This window comes from Symphalangus syndactylus, chromosome 13 (genome assembly GCF_028878055.3).
Source record: "Symphalangus syndactylus isolate Jambi chromosome 13, NHGRI_mSymSyn1-v2.1_pri, whole genome shotgun sequence".
In the NCBI taxonomy this organism is placed as follows: domain Eukaryota; kingdom Metazoa; phylum Chordata; class Mammalia; order Primates; family Hylobatidae; genus Symphalangus; species Symphalangus syndactylus.
In genome coordinates this window covers 43,814,085-43,839,776 of record NC_072435.2, presented here as the reverse complement: position 1 = coordinate 43,839,776, position 25,692 = coordinate 43,814,085, and the positions used below count along the sequence as shown (strand labels likewise).

General features: G+C 51.3%; 1 protein-coding gene across 6 annotated transcripts in view; it reads left to right on the top strand.

Annotated features, from left to right (window-relative positions):
• Positions 1-10,883: 10,883 nt before the first annotated feature.
• UNC13A (unc-13 homolog A) overlaps positions 10,884-25,692 on the top strand; it is a 91,874-nt gene continuing 77,065 nt past the window's right edge. For 3 of the 6 annotated variants that reach the window (XM_055239269.2, XM_055239267.2, XM_055239266.2), the window contains exons 1-3: positions 10,885-11,071; positions 23,842-23,871; positions 25,138-25,237. In XM_055239269.2, coding sequence (XP_055095244.1) covers positions 11,050-11,071; positions 23,842-23,871; positions 25,138-25,237 — 152 coding nt within the window. In that variant the 5' untranslated portion in view covers positions 10,885-11,049. Of the gene's footprint in view, positions 11,072-23,841; positions 23,872-25,137; positions 25,238-25,692 lie in introns of all 6 variants that reach the window. The other 3 variants (XM_055239270.2, XM_055239268.2, XM_055239271.2) reach the window with 2 other exon arrangements.

Sequence of the window (25,692 nt, the reverse complement as noted above, 5' to 3'; positions counted from 1 at the left end):
GCTGAGGCAGGGGAATTGCTTGAACCAGGGAGGTGGAGGTTGCAATGAGCCAAGATTGCGCCATTGCACTCCAGCCTGGGCGACAGAGGGAGACTCCATCTCAAAAAAAAAAAAAAACAAAAAAAACTTAGCTGGGCATGGTGGTGTGTACCTGTAGTCCTGGCTACTCAGGAGGCTAAGGTGGGAGGATCACCTGAGCCCGGGGAGTTTGAGGCTGCAGTGAGCCATGATCGTGCCACTGCACTCCAGCCTGGGTGACAGAGTGAAACACCATCTCACAAGAAGAAAAAAAAGCTCTTACCATTCATTCTCCATTCAAAAGCTGAGCTGGATAGATGCTGTGCAGTGAAACTCTTCTCATCTAAAGCCCAGATGTTTTCATCGCTGCTTTTGGCACAGGGGGTGGGCAGGTTTTGATAAGAGCAGGGTCCCTGGGGAGGCCCTGGAGCTCAGCAAGGCAGGAAGGATGTGTCTGCATTTGCTGGCAGTGGGAGCCTCGCTCTGCAGGTGGGGGGGTTGTACTTTTCAACAGCCTGTACATTATCTCCCATCACTTTTCTTTCAATTATTTTTATTTGTGGGTTTCCTAGGGTGGTGGAGAGAAAGCATGAAATTGGAAGCCAAGAGAAGAGAGATGGAAAGACACAGAGAGTCAGACAGGGTTTGCGAAGGGTCCAAATGCAGATGCACCTGGAGGGGAATGAAGTTAAGAGGGGGCCACATGGAAGTTGCAGTGAGCTGAGATCTTGTCACTGCACTTCAGTCTGGGTGACAAAGACTGTCTCAAAAATAAGTAAATAAATAAATAAGTAAATAAATAAATAAATAAATAAATAAATAAATAAAAGAGGGGGCCGGCCAGGTGTGGAGGCTCACGCCTATAATCTCAGCACTTTGGGAGGCTAAGGCAGGTGGATCACCTAAGGTCAGGAGTTCAAGACCAGCCTGGGCAACATGGTGAAACCCCGTCTCTACTAAATACAAAATTAGTCAGGTGTGTGGCTCATGCCTGTAATCCCAGCTACTTGGGAGGCTAAGGCAGGAAAATCGCTTGAACCTGGGAGGCGGAGGTTGCAGTGAGCTGAGATGATGCCACTGCACTCCAGCCTGGATGACAAGAGCAAAAGTGCGTCTAAAGGAATAAAAAATAAAAAAAAAAGAGGGGGCCACAGAGAAGAGAGGGCAAGAGAAGACAGAAGCAGCACGGCATAATTAATTGGAGGGAGGAGGAGACGGCTCAAATCAATACCTTTCGAATCAGCCGAGCTATGCTGTTGGTGGGAATGAAATGAGGCACCAGGGCTTAAAAATTAATTGGATCCAAGTGATCAATGATGAACATTGAAACGTTCTCTTTCAGAATTGGAACAAGGCAGGAATGCCTGTTAACATGGTGCTCGGCATTTTACTAAAGAAAACAAGAAATGAAAGTTCTGAGGAGTGGAAAGGAGGAATTAAGAGTGTCTTTAGGCCTGGTGCAGTGGCTCATGCCTGTAATCTCAGCACTTTGGGAGGCCAAGGCGGACAGATCACTTGAGGCCAGGAGTTCGAGACCAGCCTGGACAACGTGACGAAACCCCATCTTGACTAAAAATACAAAAAATAGCCAGGCGTGGTGGCTTGCCTGACCTGGACTCACTCTTGTCCCTTCTCTAATCACAGCTACTCGGGAGGCTAAGGCAGGGGAATTGCTTGAACCAGGGAGGTGGAGGTTGCAATGAGCCGAGATTGCGCCATTGTACTCCAGCCTGGGAGACAAAGACTCCATCTAAAAAAAAAAAATTGACTGGGCACGGTGGCTCATGCCTGTAATCCCAGCACTTTGGGAGGCCGAGGTGGGTGGATCACGAGGTCAGGAGACCGATACCATCCTGGCTAACATGGTGAAACCCCGTCTCTACTAAAAAATACAAAAAATTAGCCTGGTGTGGTGGTGGACACCTGTAGTCCCAGCTACTCGGGAGGCTGAGGCAGGAGAATGGCGTGAACCTGGGAGGTGGAGTTTGCAGTTAGCAGAGATGGCACCACTGCACTCCAGCCTGGGTGACAGAGCGAGACTCTGTCTCAAAAAAAAAAAAAAAAAAAAAATCGCTTGAACCGAGGAGGCAGAGGTTGCAGTGAGCCAAGATTGCACCACTGTACTCCAGCCTGGGTGACAGAGAGAGACCCTGCCTCAAAAAAAAAGAAAAAAAAAAGAGTGTCTTTATTTGCAGATAACATCCTCATATGCAATAAATCCCCAAAGAATGTGCACATCTAATTATTGGGTTTACAAAAAGTTGAGAAAGCTTGATAGATGCTAGTCACAGTGGCTCACGACTGTAATCCCAGCACTTTGGGAGATGAGGCAAGAGGATCTCTTGAGCCCAGGGGTTCAAGACCAGCCCGGGCAACATAGGGAGACCCAATATCTACAAAAAATAAAAAAATTAGTCAAGAAAGGTGATACACAACTGTAGTCCAAGCTACTGGGGTGGCTGAGGCAAGAGGATCACTTGAGCCAGGGAGGTTGGGGCTATAGTAAGCTATGATTGCACCACTGCACTCCAGAAAGGGTGACAGAGTCAGACCCTGTCCCCCAAATAAATAAATTGGCCACTTATCCACAGCACCAAATAATCAAAGCATCTAGAAATAAATCCCAAAGTTATAAGCTTTGCTGAAAGATAGATAAATGGAATGATTCATTGTATGTTCACTTTGAAAGATTCAATCACAAAAGATGCTCATTCTCCTGATTTGGTTTATAGATTCAATGCAATTCCAATCTAAGTCCCAACTGAGTTTCTCCATGCAACCCAAAAAGCTGAGAAGAAGGCAAAGAATGAGTCAGATGCTTGTGAAGCAGAGCAAGATGAGTGACTGGTGTTGGCAGATGTAAACGATTAGCACAAAGCTTCTACCAGGGATAGATCAGCCCCTGGGACAGAAGAGAGATCCCAGAACAGACTTTCAGGTGGGCAGACATCCAGCAGCACTGCTTGACTTCTGGTTGTTCTATGCTTGCTGTTAAATCCACACATGCATGAAAACTTGCTTTGTGAGTTTCATCACAGGGTATTGGGACAATAGATCATCCCCACGGACAAAATATGCAACTGGACTTTATCTTACTCCACACTCAGAAATCAGTTCCAAGAGAAGTCAAGACATGACTGCAAATGACAAAACTCAAAAAATGTAGAATACATATGAGAAGATCTTTATGATGCTGGGGCAGAAAATGATTTATCTCTTTTCTTTCCCCTTCCTTCCTTCCTTCCTCCCTACCTCCCTTCCTTCCTCCCTACCTCCCTTCCTTCCCTCCCTCCCTCCCTCCCTCCCTCCTTTTTCTTTGTTTCTTTCCTTTCTCTTTCTTTCTTTCTTTCTTTCTTTCTTTCTTTTTCTTTCTTTCTTTCTTTCTTTCCTTTCTTTCTTTCTTTCCTTTCTTTCTTTCTTTTTCTTTCCTTCTTTCTCTTTTTTCTTTCTTTCTCTCTTTCTCTCTCTTTCTCTTTCTTTCTCTCTTTCCCTTTCTCCCTCTCTCTCTTTCTTTCCCTCTCTCTTTTCCTTCCTTCCTTCCGTCTTTCCTTCCTTCCTTTTCTATTCTTTTCTTTTTCTCTTTCTCTCTTTCTTTCTTTCTTTCTTTTTTTTTTTTTTTTTTATTTGAGATGGAGTCTCACTCTGTCACCCAGGCTGGAGTGCAGTGGTATGATCTCTGCTCACTGCAAGCTCTGCCTCCCAGGTTCACGCCATTCTCCTGCCTCAGCCTCCCAAGTAGCTTGGACTACAGGTGCCTGCCACCATGCCCGGCTAATTTTTTTATATTTTTAGTAGAGACGGGGTTTCACCGCGTTAGCCAGGATGGTCTTGATCTCCTGACCTCGTAAGCCACCTGCCTTGGCCTGCCAAAGTGCTGGGATTACAAGCGTGAGCCACCGTGCCCGGCCTCTTTTTCTTTTTTTCTTTTTTTTTTTTACGGGGTCTCACTCTATCAGCCAGGCTGGAGTGCAGTGACACAATCACAGCTCACTACACACTGCAGTCTCGACCTCCCAGGCTACGGTGATCCTCCCACCTCAGCCTCTCAGGTAGCTGGGACTACAGGCGTGCACCACCTCTCCTGGTGAACTTTTGTGTTTTGTAGAGTCGGGGTATCCCTATGTCGCCTGGGCTGGACTTGAACTTTTGGGTTCATGTGATCCTCCCACCTTGGCCTCCCAAAGTTCTGGGATTATAGGTGTAAGCCAATGCTCCCGGCCGGGAAAGGATTTCTTAAACAAGCAAATATGCTATGAGTTAGACATGGTGTCCTACACTGCAAAAGACTGAGCAAGTTGAATAACTTAAATCCACAGATATGGGAAGCAGGTTAATGGTATCCTGGGGCTGGGCGTGGGGGAAAGGGAGTGATTGCTAATGGGGATGGGGTTTTCTTTCAGGGTGATGAAAATGTTCTGGAACTCGACAGAGGTGATGAATGCACAGCAACATAGCAACACAGTGAATCTGGGAAATGCCATTGAATTATCCAGTTCAAAATGATAAATTTTACTAGAGGCTGTGGTGGGAGGATTGCTTGAGACTAGGAGTTTGAGACCAGCCTGGACAACATAGCGAGACCCCCACCACTAAATGCATTAAAAATATATAAATAGGCCGGATGTGGTGGCTCACACCTGTAATCCCAGCACTTTGGGAGGCCAAGGCAATGAGATCACCTGAGGTCAGGAGTTCGAGGCCAGCCTGGCCAACATGGTGAAACGCTGTCTCTACTAAAAATACAAAAATTAGCCGGGCATGATAGAGAGCATACCTGTAATCCCAGCTACTCGGGAGGCTGAGGCAGGACAATCCCTTGAACCCGGGAGGCAGAGGTTACAGTGAGTCGAGATCACGCCACTGCACTCCAGCCTGGGTAACAGAGCAAGACTCCATCTCAAAATGTACCCTGTAACCATATATAAGATGTCAACATTAGTAGAAGCTGGGTGAAGGGTATACAGGATGGTCTGTAAAATGCAACTCTATACCTCAACAACTGTTCTGTATGTCTAAAATTTTTGTTTCCCAAATAAAAAGTTTAGGCTGAGTGAAGTGGCTCATGCCTATAATCCCAGCACTTTGGGAGGCTGAGGCAGGAGGATTGCTTGAGCCCAGTAGTCCCAGATCAGCCTGGGCAACATGGCAAAACTCCATCTCTACAAAAGATAAAAAGAAAATTAGCTGGGTGTGGTGGCATGTGACTGTAATCCCAGCTACCAGGGAGGTTGAGGTGGGAGGATGGCTTGAGCCCGGGAGGTGGAGACTGCAGTGAGCTGTGATCACGCCACTGCACCCAGCCTGGGTGACAGAGTGAGACCCTGCCTAAAACAAACAAACAAACAAACAAAAAAAAGAAAAATTAAGAGCTTCTGTTCAGAAAATGACACAGTAAATACAGTGAAGACAAGCTACAAAATTGGAGATTTTTACAACAAATGAAACTAACAAAGGATTTGTTTCTAATATGCATAAGAACTATACATCAATAGAAAAAGACAGTGAAATTTTAAGGAATGGATAAAAAGCCGAGCACAGTGGCTCACGCCTGTAATCCCAGCACTTTGGGAGGCCGAGGCGGGTGGATCACTTGAGGTCAGGAGTTGGAGACCAGCTTGGCCAACATGGTGAAACCCTGTCTCTACAAAAAATACAAAAATTAGCCGAGCATGATAGAGAGTGTACCTGTAATCCAAGCTGCTCGGGAGGCTGAGGCAGGACAATCCCTTGAACCTGCGAGGCAGAAGTTACAGTGAGCCAAGATCTCAACACTGTACTCCAGCCTGGGTGACAGAGCAAGACTCCATCTCAAAATGTACCCTGTAACAATATATAAGATGTCAACATTAGCAGAAGCACTCAAGCCTAGACGATAGAGCGAGACTCAGTCTCAAAAAAAAAAAGAGAAAGAAATGGATAAAAGACTTGAACAGGCATTTCACCATAAAAAGAAACCAGTAATCACATAAAAAGTTCAATGTCAAGAGCAATCAGAAAGCAAACCAAAACCCAAATGAGGCACTCCTTCCCTCCCTCCACATTGGCCCAGTGAAAAAACTTGGACAATTCAAAGTGTTGGCAAAAACTTGGAGCCAGGCACGGTACCTCATGCCTGGAATTCCAGCACTTTGGCAGGCTGAGGCAGGAGGATCGCTGGAGCTCAGGAGGTTGAGAACAGCTTGGGCAACACAGGGAGACCCCATCTAAAAAAAATAAAATGAGCCAGGCATGGTAGCACAGGCTTGTAGTCCCAGCTACTCAGGAAGCTGAGATGGGAGGATCGCTTGAGCCCAGGGGGTGGAGGGTGCAGTGAGCTGTGATTGCACCATTGCACTCCAGCCTGGGCCTCAGAGCGAGACTATCTCAAGAAAAAACAAAAACCAATAACAAAACAAAAACAAAACATAGAGGAACCAATGATTATACTATGTTGGTATGATGTAAATTGCCAGAGTCCCAATAAAAAACATGATGTTATCAGGTTAAGCTGAGCATATATGTATTTTCTTTTCTTTTCTCTCTTTCTTTCTTTCTTTCTTTCTCTTTCTTTCTTTCTTTCTTTCTTTCTTTCTTTCTTTCTTTCTTTCTTTCTTTCTTTCTTCTCTCCTTCTCTCTTTCTCTCCTTCTCTTTCTCTCTTTCTTTCTTCTTTTTTGAGACAGAGTCTTGCTCTGTCACCAGGCTAGAGTGCAGTGGCGTGATCTCGGCTCACTGCAACTTCCGCCTCCTGGATTCAAGCAATTCTCCTGCCTCAGCCTCCTGAGTAGCTGGGACTACAGGGGTGTGCCACCATGCCTGGCTAATTTTTTGTGTGTTTTTAGTAGACACAGGGTTTCACCATGTTGGCCAGGATGGTCTCGATCTCTTGACCTCATGATCTGCCCATCTCAGCCTCCCAAAATGCTGGGATTACAGGCATGAGCCACCGTTTCTGGCCACATATATGTATTTTCTGACCCAGCCATCTTTACGGCCAGCACACAAGTCTGAAGTCTGAGGATGGTCATAAAAACTTTTTTTTTTGTAATAAACCTAAGCTTGAAACAACCCAAAAGTCCATGACCTGGAGAACAGATGAATAGCCAATAGAAGATTCATACAAAGGAGACTGGGAGCGGTGGCTCACGCCTGTAATCCCAGCACTTTGGGAGGCTGAGGCAGGCGGATCACGAGGTCAGGAGATCGAGACCATCCTGGCTAACACAGTGAAACCCCGTCTCTACTAAAAAATACAAAAAATTAGCCAGGCGCGGTAGCGGGTGCCTGTAGTCCCAGTTACTCAGGAGGCTGAGGCAGGAGAATGGCATGAACCCAGGAGGTGGAGCTTGCAGTGAGCTGAGATAGCACCACTGCACTCTGGCCTGGGCGAAAGAGCGAGACTCCATCTCAAAAACAAGAAAAAAATAAAAGAAGATTCATACAAAGGAATACTATGCAGTAGTGAAAAATGCAAGCCTTACAGCCACATGCAGCGATATGCATGAATATCAGCAGAATCACATTGGGCAAACAAAACAGATTAGCAGTCCAGGTGCTGTGGCTCACACCTGTAATCCCAGCACTTTGGGAGGCTGAGGTGGGTGGATCACCTGAGGTCAGGAGTTTGAGACCAGCCTGGCCAACATGGTGAAACCCTGTCTCTACTAAAAATACAAAAATTATCACTGCAACCTCCATGGCCAGGCATGGTGGCTCATGCCTGTAATCCCAGCACTTTGGGAGGCTGAGATGGGCAGATCACCTGAGGTCAGGAGTTCGAGACCAGCCTGACCAACATGGAGAAACCCCGTCTCTACTAAAATTACAAAAAAATTAGCTGGGCATGGTGGCACATGCCTGCAATCCTAGCTACTCAGGAGGCTGAGGCAGGAGAATTGCTTGAATCTGGGAGGCGGAGGTTGCAGTGAGCTGAGATCATGCCATTGCACTCCAGCTTGGGCAACAAGAGCGAAACTCTGTCTCAAAAAAAAAAAAAAAATATCCAGGCAAGGTGGTGGGCACCTGTAATACCAGCTACTTGGGAGGCTAAGGTAGGAGAATCACTTGAACCTGGGAGGCAGAGGTTGCGGTGAGTGGAGATCGTGCCACTGCACACCAGCCTGGGTGACAGAGTACAGCTCTGTTTCAAAAAACAAACAAACAGATTAGTAAAGAATGTGAATAAGGTCAAATGAGGTGGCTCATGCCTGTGATCTCAGCATTTTGGGAGTCCAAGGCAGGCAGATTGTTTGAACCACAGAGTTCAAGACAAGCCTGGGCAACATAGTGAGACCCTCATCTCTAATTAGCCAGGCATGGTGGTGCATGCCTGTTGTTCCAGGTACTTACGAGGCTGAGATAAGAGGATTGCCTGAGCTCAGGAGCTCACACCACTGTACTACAGCCTGAGTACTACACAATGAGACCTTGTCTCAAAAAAATAGAAACATGCAAGAGGTAACCATGTATTGTTTGCTGAGGAGCATGTGGTAAACTATAAGGAAAAAGAAGAAAATGAAAAACAAAATTTGTGATAGTTCTTCCATCTGCAGGGAAGGATTATGAGATTGGGGAGAGGCACATGGGGGTCTTTTATTGTGATGGTATTTTTTTTTTTTTTTTGAGATGGAGTCTCGCTCTGTCACCCAGGCTGGAGTGCAGTGGCGTGATATCGGCTTACTGCAAGCTCCGCCTCCCGGATTCACACCATTCTCCTGCCTCGCCTCCTGAGTAGCTGGGACTACAGGCGCCTGCCACCATGCCTGGCTAATTTTTTGTAGTTTTAGTAGAGATGGGTTTTACCAGGTTAGCCAGGATTGTCTCAATCTCCTGACCTCGTGATCACCCCGCCTCGGCCTCCCAAAGTGCTGGGATTATAGGCGTGAGCCACCGCGCGCAGCCAATGGTAACGTTTTTTATCCAGGCCTGCTCCTTATAGTTTATCTACAGCTCATTGATGTTTAACAAAAATTTAAGACCGGGCATGGTGGCTCATGAGCCTGTAATCCCAACATTTTGGGAGGCTGAGACGGGAGGGTCACTTAAGCCCAGGAGTTTCAGACCGCCTGTGCAACATGGTGAAACTCTGTCTCTACAAAAAATACAAAAATTAGCCGTGCTGATTTTTAAAAAATTTAAAGCAGTGACAGATACAAACATGGTTACTATTAGGCATTAAGATTACAACTGGGGCCAGGCGCGGTGGCTCATTCGTGTAATCCCAGCATTTTGGGAGGCCAAGGTGGGTGGATCACTTGAGGTCAGGAGTTTGAGACCAGCCTGGCCAACATAGTGAAACCCAGTCTCTACAAAAAATACAAAAAAATTAGCTGGATGTGGTGGCGAGCGCCTGTAATCCCAGCTACTCAGGAGACTGAGGCAGGAGGATCACTTGGAGGTTGAGGTTGCAGTGACCTGAGATGGTGCCACTGCACTCCAGCCTGGGCTACAGGTTGAGACTCCACCTCCAAAAAAAAAAAAAAATTACAACTAGTTTCACATGTTAACTCATGTAATACCTCCAGCAACCTTGTGAGGCAGGACTTGTTATCATATTCATTCTACCGGTGTGGAAACTGAGGCACAAGGAGGTCACAAGACCTGCCCAAGGCCATGCTTGTGATGAGAGGCAGAGTTGTTCAAAACAATGGCCTCACTCAACTCCATGCACATTCTGCATTTATGAAGCTCTTTCATGTGGGCTGGGGGCAGGAGACCCTGTGGGGCTCAGCCTTTCGTGCTAGTTTAGGTGCTGGTGATACAGCGAGCAGGTTGCGGGGCAAGGGGCCCACATGGAACTGCCCAGTTAGATATGTGGGGAGGGGGCAAGGAGTAGTGGCTCAGGTCTGAATCCCAGCACTTTGGGAGGCCTAGGTGAGCGGATCCCCCTGAGGTCAAGTGTTCAAGACCAGGCTGGCCAACATGGTGAAACCTCGTCTCTACTAAAAATACAAAAAAAAAAAAAAAAAAAAAAAAAAAAAGGTGGGCGTAGTGGCATGTGCCTGTAGTCCCAGCTACTCGGGGAGGCTGAGGCAGCAGGAGAATCACTTGATCCCAGGATGCAGACGTTGCAGTGAGCCAAGATTGCGTCACTGCATTCCAGCCTGGGCTACAGAGGGAGACTCCATCTAAAAAAAAAAAAAATGTGGGGAGGAATGGCAGAGTTTCGTTGGGGTCAGGGCCCAATCAGAGGAAGGGATAGGGCCTGGGGGAGTCCACAGAAGAGAAACAAAGGCTCAGCTTGGGGCGTCAGGTAAGCCTTCCTGGAGGAGAGGATATTCAGACAAGACATTGACGGATGAAAAGGAGTTCAGAGTGTGGGCAAGGACCCATGGGCTGGATGGCTTAGAGACATAGAGAGAGACCTAGACAGGATGCAGTAGAGCTGCAAAAAGACTTTACAGAGAGAGGCTAAGAGACACATGACTGAGAGAGAGCAGTGGACAGAGTCAGAGGAACAGAGACCCTGGGAGAGAAAGAGAACAGGCAGCAGTCAGAGAGACAGGGACGTAGAGACAGACGAAGAGAGATACTCAGAGAATAGGACCATCTGCCCGGTGCTGGTGCCGGGCATACACACAAGAGCTTGCATTTGCCTGTACTTGCTTGAGTATTGCAGGGAGGCGTTTGCCCAGGTTACCAGGGCAGGAATGTCCATGCATGGGTGGCGGGGGCACGTGCACCATTTCAGTGCAGGTGGGGATCTGCACAGGAGGAAACCTGCTTGGGGGGCCGCCGTCGCCCCTTGTCCCCCTGCAACGAGGAGGTGTGGGGCGGGGCGCCCCTTCCCGGAGCCAGGCCCTTTAACGCCCCCCCCAGCCCGCAGCGCCCCCGCCCCATCAGGCGTCCCGGGGCTCCGCCTGCCCGCCCCGCGTCAGCACCACGTCAGGCGCTGTCCGCGCCCCCGGTGCTGAACCAAGATGGCCGGTGGCGGCCGGGCCCCGGCGTGAGCCAAGCGCGGGCTGCAGCCGGGAGATGCCCCAGCCCAGCGGCCGCTGAGCCCGACCCGACAGAGCCGGCCCGGCCGCCTCCGGCCCGCCTGCGAGTCCGGAGACATGTCTCTGCTTTGCGTTGGAGGTAGGAGGCAAGGCTGGGGGTCGGGGGACCCGTGTGGACGCGGGCTGGACTCGGGGTCCGCGTGGATGCGGCTCCTAGGGGGATCCTCGGGGGTGACCCGAGTCCAGGCGGCTGGGCTTTTGAGAGGGGTAGCCCTTGTCGACGCAACTGGGCCCCCTGAGGGGGTGATCCGTGTAGACGCGGCAGGGCTCTCGGGGGTCCTGGTGGCCGCTGCTGGAGGGGTCGTGTGGACGCAAGTGGACGCGGCTGAACGCGGAGGCCCGTGTGGACGTGGACGGGTATCCGAGGTTCTACCCGGAAACGATCTAGACTGGGGCGTCTGTGTAGACCGGGCTTTTAGAGGGTCAGTGCGGAAGAGTCTGGGCTGAGTAGTTTGATTGAAGCCTGCAGGGGTACTTGGAAGGGGTCTGGTGTTGTGGGCTGGGTTGCGGGTCCTCATGGACGCGCACCCGGCTGGAAATTCGAAGGAGAGTGCGGTGGGAGGGTTCTCCAAGCTGTGGGAATGTAAGATATAGGTAGAGGGGCTTGGCCATCAGGACATCCACGAGTTCTAGGACTCTCCCAGCCCTGGGTGTAAAGAGGACTGGGGTGGGGGGAGTGTGGAGACAGGAGACCCCTCTCAACGTCCAGAGAGGGCTGTGACTGGAGGTCTGGGGGCGCTTTTCCAGTTAACTCTTTGGCCTCCCGAGTGAGGGGGTTGGAGGAATGGCCAGAAGGTCTTCCCGCCCCCTGCCCCCTCCGATTCTCCCAAACACGTTTCAGGGCCTTCTCGGCAGGGAGCCTACTTCTTGGAAGAGCAATGTCCCCTGGTCCCCCTCCTGGCCCATCCTCACCTCACCCACTTTGCGCTGGAGAGAGGGAGGGAGGGAGACGTGAGGTGGGGGGGGAGAGCTATTTTGGGGCCAGAACGCCATCTGCACAGAGGCCCACGCCCAAGCCCACGCTCTGCGTTGGGGTTGGAGGAGGGAGGGAGACGTGGGAGGGGCATGACCCCCCACCCCACACCTTTATGGCTCTGGGGTTGTGGGGAAGCCAGCCCAACCGAACCCAGGCGTTCTGGGCACTCCCATTTGAGAACTCAAGCTCTGGGAGACCTTGGGCGTCAGGGGTGGAGGTGGACCGCCGTTCCACGCCTACAGAGCTCTGAACCCCTGGTTCTTAAGGACTGGGGTCCCCTCATCACTCCCACCCATTTCAAGAAGGCTGGGGTGGGGGAAGGGGTGTGTCTGCCAAGCCTGAGACGGCAGGATTCGGGAGGGAGACCTCGGGCGACAGGAAGCGTGTGTGTGCTGAACTCCTGCTGCCTGGACACAGGGTGGGCAGGCCGGGGAGCCGGGAACCGCCCCCGCCGCCCCTCCTCCTCCCTCCCCTCCCCCTCGGCCGCTTCATTCACAAACCCTGCCCCGCCCGCCAGCTCCCCGCCGCGGCAGCTTCCGAGTGCAAATCAGGCCGGGCTGGGCCGGCGTGGACGCGGGTGTTCTTAAAGGGACAGGGGCTTACTTTCTCTAAGCTCGTTTCTGCTGGACGGGGCTGGGGGTGGTGGAAGAAGGGTCCCTAGGGTCAAAGGGCAACTCCTCCATCCCCTAGCCTCCAGGCCTATGAAGTTAGGGGAGTAGGGAAGTGAAGGAGACCCCTAGGCGGCCCCCACCGCCTAGGCCTGAGGACGGAATGGGAGGAGAACTTGAATGTCCAGACCCCCTACTGACCTCTCCCCCTGCTCTAAGTAGCCGGGCTCTTAAAGGTGGCACTGGAGGAGGTTCCGACGTGGGTGTTCCTGGCTGACTCCTCTATCCTCTCTCTTCTTCCCCCAACATCCCGCCCCACCCCGCCTCACATCCTCCAACTTGGGCTTCTCTGGAAGGTTTGCCTAGTGGAGTGGGGGGGCGGGGATCTCACCCTTAATGCTGACGCAAACAGGAGGCTCGGCTGCGGGGGTGGCATTAAGGGGGGGCAGCAGGAGGCAAGAGGGATGAGGCTTCCAGAAACAGAGACGTTGGGGGAGGACTGTGCTGGATTCCGTGGACTTTATAGGGAGGGGCCCGGCTGAGTGGAGAGGAATCGCTGGGAGGGGCAAGGCTGGGGAAGAGGTTGACAGGGGTGGGAGGTAAGGCCCTGAGGTGTAAAGGGAGGTGTGAGGTTGGAGTGAGGAGGAGTAGGAGGCAGGGAGGGGTGGGGAGAGGGAGAAGTGCTGGGTGAGGCCAGTCTCCCAGGGAGAGGTGGGATGGTGCCCAGAGAGGGGAGGGGCTGGGATGGCTGAGTACGAGAGAAGTTGGGGTGGGCTTGGCAGGAGTGAAGCTAGGCTGAGATGGGTTGCCGTGTTGCCTGAGCTCAGCTGAGGAAATACCTGCCCCCCCTCCCCTCCACCAGGGACCCACAGGAGTTTGCCAATCCCTACACACATTCATACCCAGACTTGTTCCTGTGTGGACACAAATGCTTAGGATGCATGAAGGCTCTACACAGACCATGTGCTTGGGAAGGCACATTCCATAGGCACACGTGTGTACTCAAACGCCTGTGTGAACACAAGCATACACGTGTATATAGGACACAGTCTGCCACTACAGATATAGTCCCGGCAACACACGTGTGAGTGTGTCTGCCAGCACGCATATAGATATAGCCATGTGTCTGATGAATGTTCACAATATACATGTCACATAAAGATCCACCCATGTCCAGCCGAGCACGGTGGCTCAGGCCTGTAATCTCATCACTTTGACTTGGGGAGGCCAAGGTGGGCAGATCACTTGAGGTCAGGAGTTCAAGACCAGCCTGGCCAACATGGTGAAACTCTGTCACTGCTAAAAAAATACAAAAAATTAGCCAGGCGTGGTGGCGCGCACCTGTAGCCTCAGCTACTCGGGAGGCTGAGGAAGGAGAATCACTTGAATATGGGAGGTGGAGGTTGCAGTGAGCTGAGATCCTGCCACTGTACTCCAGCCTGGGCAACAGAATGAGACTCTGTCTCAAAAAAAAAAAAAACACTCATGTCCTAACACTCAGACATGTACCCATACATATCTGTTAAGGTCCCCAACCCCATGAAGCACACATATATTCATATAAGCACATGTCAAAGCCATGTGTATACACACATGACAACACTTGCCTGGACATTCAAAGCAGCCCCTTTCAACAAGTGGATGATGACGCATGCAAGTAAATACACATTTGAGTATTTCATTGCACACAAGTGCATACATGTATGCAGATAAACAAATACAGCTGCCACAGAATTGCATCCATGTACACATGCAAATGTCAATATGTGTGTTTTCCACCTAACATATCACCCACAAGCTCACACACACCAGTGTGTCTCTGATGTAGTGACACCCCACTCCTAGACACACATGTGCAGACTTCCACCTGCACTTAAATGGTGCACATACTCTGCACACATGCACACATGCACACTTACATCCATGTACAGGCAGGCACCTGCCTGCCCTGGTAAGATGAGCCAACTACTGCTGCAAATACCCAAGCAAGTACAGGCAAATGCGAGCTTTTGTGTATACACCCAGCACCAACACATAGCAGACCACCCTGTATGGTGTATGGGCCTTATCTCTGCCCCCCTTCATTTATTTATTGATGTGGAGCCCCGCTGCTCCCCAACATCTTAATCCACTCACTAGGTCTTGGCAGGGTCCTGAGGCTGTGGATGGCAAATGCCACCTGGTTCCTTCATGAAGTCACTCATTTTATTTACTCAACAAGCATTAACTGAGCACCTACTGTATACCAGGCACTATTCCTGGCTCTGGGGACCCAGCCCTATTCCTAGCCACCACCCCTGCACCTCCCATGGGGTTAGAATGAAAGAGATGAGGGAGGGCTAAGGGAGATGAGGAGTGGGGTATCCAGGGCTCTCTTCCTCTGGGAAGCCTACCCTGATTCCACCACCACCATTTACTTGAGTCTCAGAAGATGCGATGAGGGGGAGATGAGCAGGAGGGAGATGATGCTCTGGGTGGAGGGAACAGCATGAGCAAAAGCATGGTGGTGTGAAGGGTCAGTTCCACATCTTCCTATGTGCCTCACAGCATTTTGCACAGGCCACTTGATGTTTTGTTTTGTTTTGAGACAGAGTCTCACTCAAAGCCTGTTACTCAGGCTGCAGTGCAGTGGCATGATCTCAGCTTGCTGCAGCCTTGACCTCCAGGGCTCAAGTGATCCTCCTGCCTCAGCCTCCCAAGTAGCTAGGACTATAGGCATGCACCACCACACCCGGCTGACTTTTTTTTTTTTTTTTTTTTTTTTTTTTGCAGAAACAGGGTTTTGCCCTGTTGCCCGGGCTGGTCTTGAACTCCTGGGCTCAAGTGATTCACCCTCCTCAGCCTCCCAAAGTGCTAGGATTACAGGTGTGAGCCACCACGCCCAACTGATGTTTTAAAGGCTCTATAAACATTTTATGGCTGGGCGCGGTGGCTCACGCTTGTAATCCCAGCACTTTGGGAGGCCGAGGCGGGCGGATCACGAGGTCAGGAGATCGAGACCACAGTGAAACCCTGTCTCTACTAAAAAATACAAAAAATTAGCCGGGCGTGGTGGCGGGCGCCTGTAGTCCCAGCTACTCGGAGAGGCTGAGGCAGAAGAATGGCGTGAACCCGGGAGGCGGAGCTTGCAGTGAGCCGAGATTGCGCCACTGCACTCCAGCCTGGGCGACAGAGCGAGACTCCGTCTCAAAAAAAAAAAAAAAAAAAAAAAAAACATTTTATGAATAAATGACATGAACAAATCAGTGAATTTAGGTGAGGGTGGGTTTGCTTCACAACTTACAATAATATCAACAACAAACCCCATTTATCCAGCTTTTTTGTTTGTTTGTTTGTTTGTTTGTTTGAGACACGGTCTCTCTCTGTCACCCAGGCTGGAGTGCAGTGGTGTGATCTCGGCTCACTGAAACCTCCACCTTCCGGGTTCAAGCAATTCTCCTGCCTCAGCCTCCCGAGTAGCTGGGATTATAGGCATGTGCTATCACGCCTGGCTAATTTTTATATTTTTAGTAGAGATGGGGTTTCTCATTTCTACTAAAAATACAAATACATCTCTAGTGGCCAGGCTGGTCTCGAACTCCTGACTTCAAGTGATCCTCCTGCCTTGGCCTCCCAATGTGCTGAGATTACAGGCTCGAGCCACCGTGCCCAGCCCAGCATTTCATAGGCACGATGTTAAGGATTTTTATGCTCATGCCCTCTTTAACTCTCACAGTAGCCCCATTGTACAGATGAGGAAAACTGAGACTCAGGGAGCTTTAGCAACTTGCCTGGTGTAACAGAGCCAGAGGTGGAGCTGACTGACTCCATAGCCTACTGAGGTTGGCAGGAGAAGTTTGAGCCTTCTCTCAGCCCCCAGGACCTCGGAGACAGCCAAATCCCTTCTGTGGAGTGAGGATCTGCCCTGGGATTGCCTTCTTCTTTCTATTTATTTATTTCTTTGAGACAGAGTCTGGCTCTGTTGCCCAAGCTGGAGTGCAGTGGCACAATTTCAGTTCACTGTAACCTCCGCCTCCCAGGTTCAAGCAATTCTCCTGCCTCAGCCTCCTGAGTAGCTGGGATTACAGATGCACACCATCATGCCCAGCTAATTTTTTGTATTTTTTTTTTTTTTTTTTTTTTTTTTGAGACGGAGTCTCGCTCTGTCATCCAGGCTGGAGTGCAGTGGTGCAGTCTTGGCTCACTGCAAGCTCCGCCTCCTGGGTTCACGCCATTCTCCCGCCTCAGCCTCTCCGAGTAGCTGGGACTACAGGCGCCCGCCACCACGCCCGGCTAATTTTTTTGTATTTTTAGTAGAGACGGGGTTTCACCGTGGTCTCGATCTCCTGACCTCGTGATCCGCCCGCCTCGGCCTCCCAAAGTGCTGGGATTACAAGCGTGAGCCACCGCGCCCGGCAATTTTTTGTATTTTTAGCGGAGACGGGGTTTCACCATGCTAGCCAGGCTAGCCTCGAACTCCTGACCGCCAAGTGATCTACCTGCTTTGGCCTCCCAAAGTGCTGGGATTACAGGCATGAGCCACCGTGCCCAGCCAGGATTGCTTTCTTCTTTCATGCATCTAGTAAACAGACATGTCACAATCTCTCCATTCATCAGGGCTATTCCCCTGCCACTTGCCTAAGAAGCCTTCACACATCCCTCTGTTCCTGGCTACTCAGTCCCTGATACCCTCCAGCTAGGAGGAGCTGCATCTAGGTCTTAGCTCCTACCGTCCTCATGGGATGCCTTCCAGAGTTGCATCTTCAGGGCTGCAGCCTAACCCTTTCCCTAACCTGGCCTCACTTTTCTTCCACATACAATGGACCTCTTCTGCAAGGTGCCAATAAGGGCATCCTGGGTCCAGCAGGCCTGAGTGTGAATTCCTAAGTCTACCACTTCCTGGCAAGTCCTATATCCTCTGCATTCCTTGGTGTGCTCATCTGTGGAATGGGCACAGGAGTAGCATCCACCATCTACGTTTGCCAGAACTCTCTAATGAGGCTTGCAGAGCCCTTGGCATGACTCCTGGCTTATGGGAAGGCCCAATAATCGTGAGCAAAAGACATGAAAAATCAATGATGGGCCGGGCGCAGTGGCTCACTCCTGTAATCCCAGCACTTTGGGAGGCCAAGGCGGGCAGATCACCTGAGCTCAGGAGTTCAAGACCTCCCTGGGCAAAATGGTGAAACCCCGTCTTTACTAAAATACAAAAAAATTAGCTGGGTATGGTGGCGCGCGCCTGTAGTCCCACCTACTCAGGGGGCTGAGGCACGAGAATCGCTTAAGCCCTGAAGACGCTTAAGCCCCGAAGACGGAGGGTGCAGTGAGCCGAGATCGCGCCACTGCACTCCAGCTTGGGCTACAGAGTGAGACTCCGTCAAAAAAAAAAAAAAAATTAATGATGATGGAGACTAAAAGCTTTCTGGAAGGCGGTTCTGAGTGTAGGACATTTCCGAGAGTCCACTGCATTCTGAGGCCTGAGGAGCGCTCCAGGAAGGGTCCCCAGGCCCACTCGCAGGAGGGAGCCGAGTTCATTGAGGGTACAAGGGCGGGGACCGAGCATTCAGCACCGTGGACAGCGCCTGCCCGCGCCTTGGGGACCGCTCTTAGCTCAACCACCCAGGGCTGCTGGAGGAGGTGACGTCATTCCTTCCATGAATTACTATTTAATGAGCACCTACTATAGGCTAGGCCTAGTTCTAAGTGGTACATGGTAAACAACACCCATAGAAATCCCTGATTCCTGAAACTCTCTGGAACTCCAGGTTCTTGGTGTTTTTTACACTGAAGGCTCAGTCTGGCTCTGGTCTATTTGTGTCAACGGAGGATAAGGGTTCTCATTTAGTCTCTCCCAGATGCGAAACCAGCAGAGCTGAGGTCTTTTATCCTAAAGCCCATCCATCTCCCGCTGAAATGCCCTCCACCAACATCACACACAAAACGATCAAATCTCCTATAATCTATTTCTGGATTCCCTATGCTTCCTCCCCTCCCCCAAGCTAATCCTGGGGCGGGTGGGCTTTCAGAAGCCCTAGACGGCTGGATCTCCACCTCCTGTCTCCCCACCCCATCCCACGTGGCAGGTCAGGAAGCGAGTGCCCCAAGACTGGAGTCTCCCTTAATTAGAATCCAGGGTCAGTCAGCCATGTGGTTCATGCCTATAATTCCAACACTTTGGGAGGCCGAGGGGGTCGCTTGAGCTTTGAAACCAGCCATGGCAACATAGTATGACCCCATCTCTACAAAAGAAAAAAAAAATAGCCAACCATGGTGATGAGCACCTGCAGTCTCAGCTACTCGGGAGGCTGAGTGGGGAGGATCACTTAAACCTGGGAGGTCAAGGCTGCAGTGAGCCATGATGACACCACTGCCCTCCAGCCTGGAGCCTGGGCAACAGAGAGAGACCCTGTCAAAAAAAAAAAAGAAGAAGAAGAAGAGAAAAGAAAGAAAAAGAAAAGAATCCAGGGTATTCAAATCCTAGAATCCAGGCCAGGGACACATTTACAACACAACCAAATAATAAAAACAGTAATGATACCAGTAATAATAATAATATATAAATGACACTATAATCATCATTCTGCAGAAGGGGTGAGGGAGGAAGAGGAGGGAAGAAGAGGAGGAGAAAGGAGAGGGAAGGGAGATCAGACACTCCGTCTCCCCATTTTCCATGATGCAGAAACTGAGGCGTGAAGCCAGGCTGCAGGGATGTCCCGCAGCCTGAACTCCTGCCTCAGCCTCCCCGGGTTCAGCCACTTCATTCATCAGTCAGCGCTGCTGGGGGGCCCCAAAGACCTTTGAGGCCGCATGACGCGGTGTCTTCACCCGCTCGTCGCTGGGGACAGCAGGGGCACCCCCCTCATCCCCGCCCCCCTGCCTGCCGGCGCGCCGCCCACGCCCTCCGCGCGCCCACGCTATAAATAGCCTCACGCGTGTGACCCGAAGCCCGCCGGGGAAGGGTGGCGCTTCCGCCCCGCTGACCCTGATACAGCAACCCGGCGCAGACGGGGAGGTGGCGGGATGTGACGACGAAGACGGTGACTCAGGGACCATTTACTGACCGGGGAAGACAGGGAGAGAGACTCGGTTCCTTCTCTGAGCCCCCTTCCTCCTCCAAGCTCCTCGTCCTGAGACAACCCTACCCTCTGCGCCCATCCCCCTTCCCGAATCCCCTCCCTCACCGCGAACCCCCTTCCCTCCTGAGAACCCCCTCCCCACTCTCAGCCCCCTTTCCTGTCCCCTTTTCCTTCTGAGACCCCTCTCCCACTCGGAGCCCCAGTGATGAAAAATCGTGGTTTACCTCACCCTGGACCTCGGCAGGGGGCTAAGGGCAGGAGCCTGGCTTCAGCTGTCAGAGGGTACAGCCCTCCAACCGGTCCCCCACTGCCTGAGGACCCCAACGGAGACCATTCCCCTCCAGCCAAGAGAGGCTGCGGGAAGGAGCTGAAGCTTAGGGAAGAGGAGCCGGATTGACCAAGGGAGGGGCACAAGAAGGGCAGAGACAGTGAGAGAGAGAAGGAGAGAACAGAGACCAAAATAAGACGACCAGTGTGGAGAGAAATAGAACAGGGAGGAGGGAGATGAGAGACAGGGATTGGGAAAGAGAGAGAGAGAGACAGAGAGACAGAACAGATCAAGGAGCTACTGGGCTCCCCTCTGAGCCTAAATCCATGGTTTATAAAACGGGGCACAGTTGGAGGAGCTTCACGTGAGCCCAGCCCAGGCTAGACCCCAGTGAGCTCCTTGTATCACCCCCCAGAGCCTGTCACTTTCCCACCCCCATGTGCATCCCTACTTTTCTCCCCCAACTGCCTCTCCTCTCCCCAGCGTCTCCTCCACCCGCCTGCCCTGCCTAATGGAAATCTTTCCCTCTCTCTCTTTCATTATGATTATGATTATTATAATATATATTTTTTGAGACGGCGTCTTGCTCTGTCGCCCAGGCTGGAGTGCAATGGCACGATCTTGGCTCACTGCAACCTCCGCCTCCTGGGTTCAAGCAATTCTTCTGCCTCAGCCTCCCGAGTAGCTGGGACTACAGGCATGCAGCACCACGCCTGGCTAATTTTTGTATTTTTAATAGAGACGGGGTTTTACCATGTTGCCCAGGCTGGTCTCGAACTCCTGGCCTCATGTGATCCACCCACCTTGGCCTCAAAGTGCTGGGATTACAGGTGTGGGCTACCGTGCCCGGCCTCTCTCTCCCTTTTAAATTATTATTTTTAGACATGGGATCTTACTACATTGGCCAGGCTGGTCTTGAACTCCTGGGCTCAAGGGATCCTCCCGCCTTAGCCTCCCTAGTAGCTGGGATTACAGGCATGTGCCTCTATGCCTGGCACTCTCCCTGTCTCCTTGTGTCTCTGTCTATTTCTCTCCATCTGTCCAGACTGTCCTCTCTTGCTTTCATGCCCATCATTTCTTCCTCTCTTATCTCCCTTCCTCTCCCCCTATGAGTCCCTCCAGCTGTGGGTGCCTTTCTCAGCCTCTGTCAGCGTGCCCTCCACCCCTGATCCCGTCACATTCTACCTCTTGCCCCTTCCCCTGCCTACCCCCTTCACAGAGAGTCCCCACGCCTGCAGGCTGGACCTCCTCCAAGAGCCAGGCCCAAAGCTCCTGCTGGGCACATTCCTGAGTGTTCCTGAGCCTCTTTCAGTCCCAGGGGTGAGGTGCTGGGTGGGTGCCCTCCCTGGGGGCTGGGTGGGGCTGAGGATGTGAGAGAAAAAACCAGACGTAGAAAAAAAAAAAAAAAAAGACAGAGATGGAACCAGAGATGAAGGCCCAGAGAGAGGGGTTCACTTGCCCAGGGTCACACAGCTCTGGAATCTGAACCTGGCTCAAACCAGCACTCACCTCTCTCAAGGCCTAGCCAAGGGCTGCAGTACAGTGGCACAATCTCGGCTCACTGCAACCTCTGCCTTCCAGGTTCAAGCGATTCTCCTGCCTCAGCCTCCCGAGTAGCTGGGATTACAGGTGTGTGCCACCACGCCCAGCTAATTTTTGTATTTTTAGGAGAGACGAGGTTTCCCCATGTTGTTCAGGCTGGTCTCGAACTCCTGACATCAAGTGATCCACCTGCCTCGGCCCCCCAAAGTGCTGGGTTTACAGGCATGAGTCACCGCACCTGGCCAGGAACAGACAGTCTTTACTGACATGTGTTTAGGGCCATCGCACTTCCCCCGCCCTTTATGGGAATTCTCTCTTCACTGGCTCCACTCAGGTGCCTTTTGTGAGACAGAAACTCAAGCAATGAGGACAGAGATACAAACCCGGGATGGGAGGCTGTGACATCTGCCCATAGAAACACAATTCTGTTTCTAGGAATTTATCCTTCAACTCGCTAGTACACGCTCTTCAAGACATACTGAAAAAACATGAAGGATTAGAACAGTGGGTGTCAAATGCTACCATTTGTCTTGGAAATCAAGCAAAATGAACGTGGGTATGGTTGCCGACGCATGGATCATCTCCAGTGGTACAAGGAACTGCCAACGTTGATTGCGTTTGCGAGGGAGACGAAGGGCTGGGATGGAAAGAGCTTTATTCTCAGTGTCTCATCTTTTGGTTGTTTCGGATTTTACAACATGTGCATGCATTGCCTACACAAACAAAGACACTAATTTGAAAAGGAAAAGGGGAGAAGAAAAGAGGGAGGAAAGAAAAGGGGCCGGTGCGGTGGCTCACACCTGGCATCCCAGCACTTTGGGAGGCCAAGGCGGACGGATCACCTGAGGTCAGGAGTTTGAGACCAGCCTGGCCGACATATAGTGAAACCCCGTCTCTACTAAAAAATACAAAAATTAGCTGGGCATGGTGGTGCACGCCTGTAGTCCAAGCTACTTGGGAAGCTGAGACAGGAGAATTGCTTGAACCTGGGAGGTAGAAGTTGCAGTGAGCTGAGATGGCACCACTGCACTCCAGCCTGGGCAATAGAGCAAGACTCTGTCCCTCAAAAAAAAAAAAAAAAGAAAAAAAGAAAGGAAAGGGAGGGAAGAGCTCAGTGTGGGAGAAGATTGGGGATGGGAGTAGAGAATTAATGGAGGAAAAAGATGTGGGGGACAAAAGCAAGGTGTGAGAGGTGTTGGCAATGGAAACTGAATACCTGTTGAGAAAAGCCGGGAGGGGGCGACATGGCTTTGAATCTCTTGGGGCTGTGGGATTATGCGTGAAATGTGAGAAGACTGGACCTCAGTGGGGTGCCTGACATATATTCAGGTTACACCTCCCACAAGCAAGTGGTGCTGGACAATCTCTGTCAACCCTCCAGCCAGGACCCAAGTGTCTCCCCGTACATTACTTTTGGTTGTTGTTGAGACAAGAGTCTCACTCTGCTGCCCAGGCTGGAGTGCAGTGGCATGATCTTGGCTCACTGCAACCTCTGCCTCTTGGGTTCAAGTGATTCTGCCGCCTCAGCCTCCTGAGTAGCTGAGACTATACGCGCCCGCCGCCACACCTGGCAAATTTTTGTATTTTTAGTAGAGACAGGGTTTCACCATGTTGGCCAGGCTGGTCTGGAACTCCTGACCTCAGGTGATCCACCTGCTTCAGCCTCCTAAAGTGCTGGGGTTATAGGTGTGAGCCACCGAGCCTCGCCCTCCACATGCATTTTGAGAGCCAGCTCTCTGGGTTGCTTTGTCTCACCTCACCCAGCCTTCTTTGAGGCTTCCCCAAACCCTGGGAGCATTTGACATCGCAGACTGAGCTGGACAATCGACGGAGAGGTCTTGCTGACCTGTCGGGGCTGGTGGAGTCATCAGAGATTGTCTTTATCTTCGCCTTCCTTTTCTCCACCTCCTCAACTTCCCCTCTTCTTCTGGGGCAATCCTAGAGGGCTTCCTGTAGGAGGCGTCTCCCACCATCTGCCCAGCTTTTTCTTCTAATCTTGTTCAATTGTGGGTAAAGGCACAGCTAGTTGGGAGCTTGGGGAGTTTGATGGGGACAGGGGATGGAGGGAGAGGGAGGGGTAGGGAATGCTCTTAGGGTCCAAATTTCCTTCCATTCTAGGGTTGCCTGTGCTCATCTGTCTGATGGCTTCTCTCTCTCCCTCTCATCCCTGCCTCCTCTTTCCTACCTCTCCTCCTCCCCTTGTCTCTGTCTCTGACATTGCTTCTATCTTTATCTTTTTTAACATCTGTCTCTTTTGCTTTTTGTCTTTGCCTGTCTCTCCTCTGTGTCTTTCTCCTTATGTCTCTATTTTGGTGTGTCTCTGAATCTCTCTGTATCTCTGCCTCTCTCCTCCCCACATCTCTCCCCATCTCCCTTCCCTATCTCTGTCTCTCTCCACAGTCAAAAAAGCCAAGTTTGATGGTGCCCAAGGTAAGTGGCTTCTCTTGCTGTCCTGTCCCGTGTTGTCTGTCTGTCTGTCTGTCTGTCTCTTGGAGAGACTGGGGAGGGGGTCCCAGCCCAGACTTAGAGTTGGGCTTTATGTCTTCTGAGCATCAGGAGAGGGGTCAGAGGATTAAATAGGGGGAGGGGCAGCCCTTGGCCTGGGGGTCCCTGCAGTTTGTATGGAGGTCCCTGGGTCTCCCCAGCCATCCTTGGAGAGTCTGTAAGGGGCGGGGCTTGCCCTGAGCCAGTGGCTCTTCCCAGGGTCCTAAGAGGCAGAATGGAGAATCTTAGATGGGGCTACAGGTGGGAAAAATGAGGCTCAGAGAGACAAAAGGAGTTTCTTTCTTTTCTTCTTCTTTTTTTTTCTTTTCTTTCTTTCTTTCTTTTTTTTTTTTTTTTTTTGACACAGTCTCCTTCTGTTGCCCAGGCTGGAGTGCAGTGGCATGATCTCAGCTCACTGCAACATCTGCCTCCGGGTTCAAGAGATTCTCCTGCCTCAGCCTCCCAATGAGCTGGGATTACAGGCACCCTCTACCACGCCCAGCTAATTTTTTTATTTTTAGTAGAGATGGGGTTTCGCCATGTTGGCCAGGCTGGTCTCAAACTTCTGACTTTAAATGATCCGCCTCAGCCTCCCAAAGTGCTGGGATTACAGGCGTGAGCTACCGTGCCCTGCCTTTTTTTTTTTTTTTTTTAATTTTTATTTTTTGAGGCTGGAGTGCAGTGGTGCAATAATGCCTTACTACAGCCTCAACCTCCCAGGCTCAAGCAATCCTCCCACCTCAGCCTCCCAAGTAGCTGGCACCACAGGCGTGCGCCACTGCACCCAGCTAATTATTTTTTGTATTTTTAGTAGAGATAGGGTTTTGCCAAGTTGCCCAGGCTGGTCTTGAACTCCTGGGCTCAAGCAATCCTCCTGCCTTGACCTCCCAAAGTGCTGGGATTACAGGCCACCACGCCCAGCCTGCAAAGGAGGTTTCTTACAGTCAATTTTGTTCCCCTTTTCTGGGACTTCAGTCTTTTTAGCCGAAAACCAATGACATGGTCATTTCGAAGCAGCTGGACGAAATATCCCAAAATTCCATGTTTCCCCACACTGAGGCCCCTCCCTTGTGCCCTAAGGGTGGGGTTATGGGTTAGGGGGTAAGTGGCCCAGAAATTCCTGAGGGGATCACAGCAGATGGTCTAGAGCTTGGGAAGGGGCATTGGAGAGTCCCTGAGCCCCAGCGCTGACCCCTACTCTCACTGCCACAGAGAAATTCAACACGTACGTGACCCTGAAAGTGCAGAATGTCAAGAGCACGACTATCGCGGTGCGGGGCAGCCAGCCCAGCTGGGAGCAGGATTTCATGTTGTGAGTCTGCGGCATCTGGCATGACCTCAGCTCCTGGCATAGTCCAGCACCTCACTGGCCCCTCAGGGCAGAGCTGGACACCGGGGAATCCCGGGTGACTCCCCTCTGTCCTCCCTCTTCCTGTGTCCACCTTATCACCTTCGCCTCCAAAACACATCCCCAATCCAATCACTTCCCTTGGTCTCCGCGGCCACCAGCCAAGTCCCTGCTGTCCGCCAGCCTCCGCCCTGGCCTCCTGTGCCATCCACCTCCTACAATCTGTTCTCCTCCAGGCAGCCGGGGGATATTTTTAAAACTGCAAATCACATCCTGTGACTCCCATGTTCCAAACTTGTCCGTGGCTCATCGACCTCACAATAAAATCCACAGCCTTCCCCCTGGTTCCCACCAGGTTCTCGCTCTATCTCCCTCACCTACCCCAGCCACACCCACCTCTGCCCCTTTCTCCAGCACTT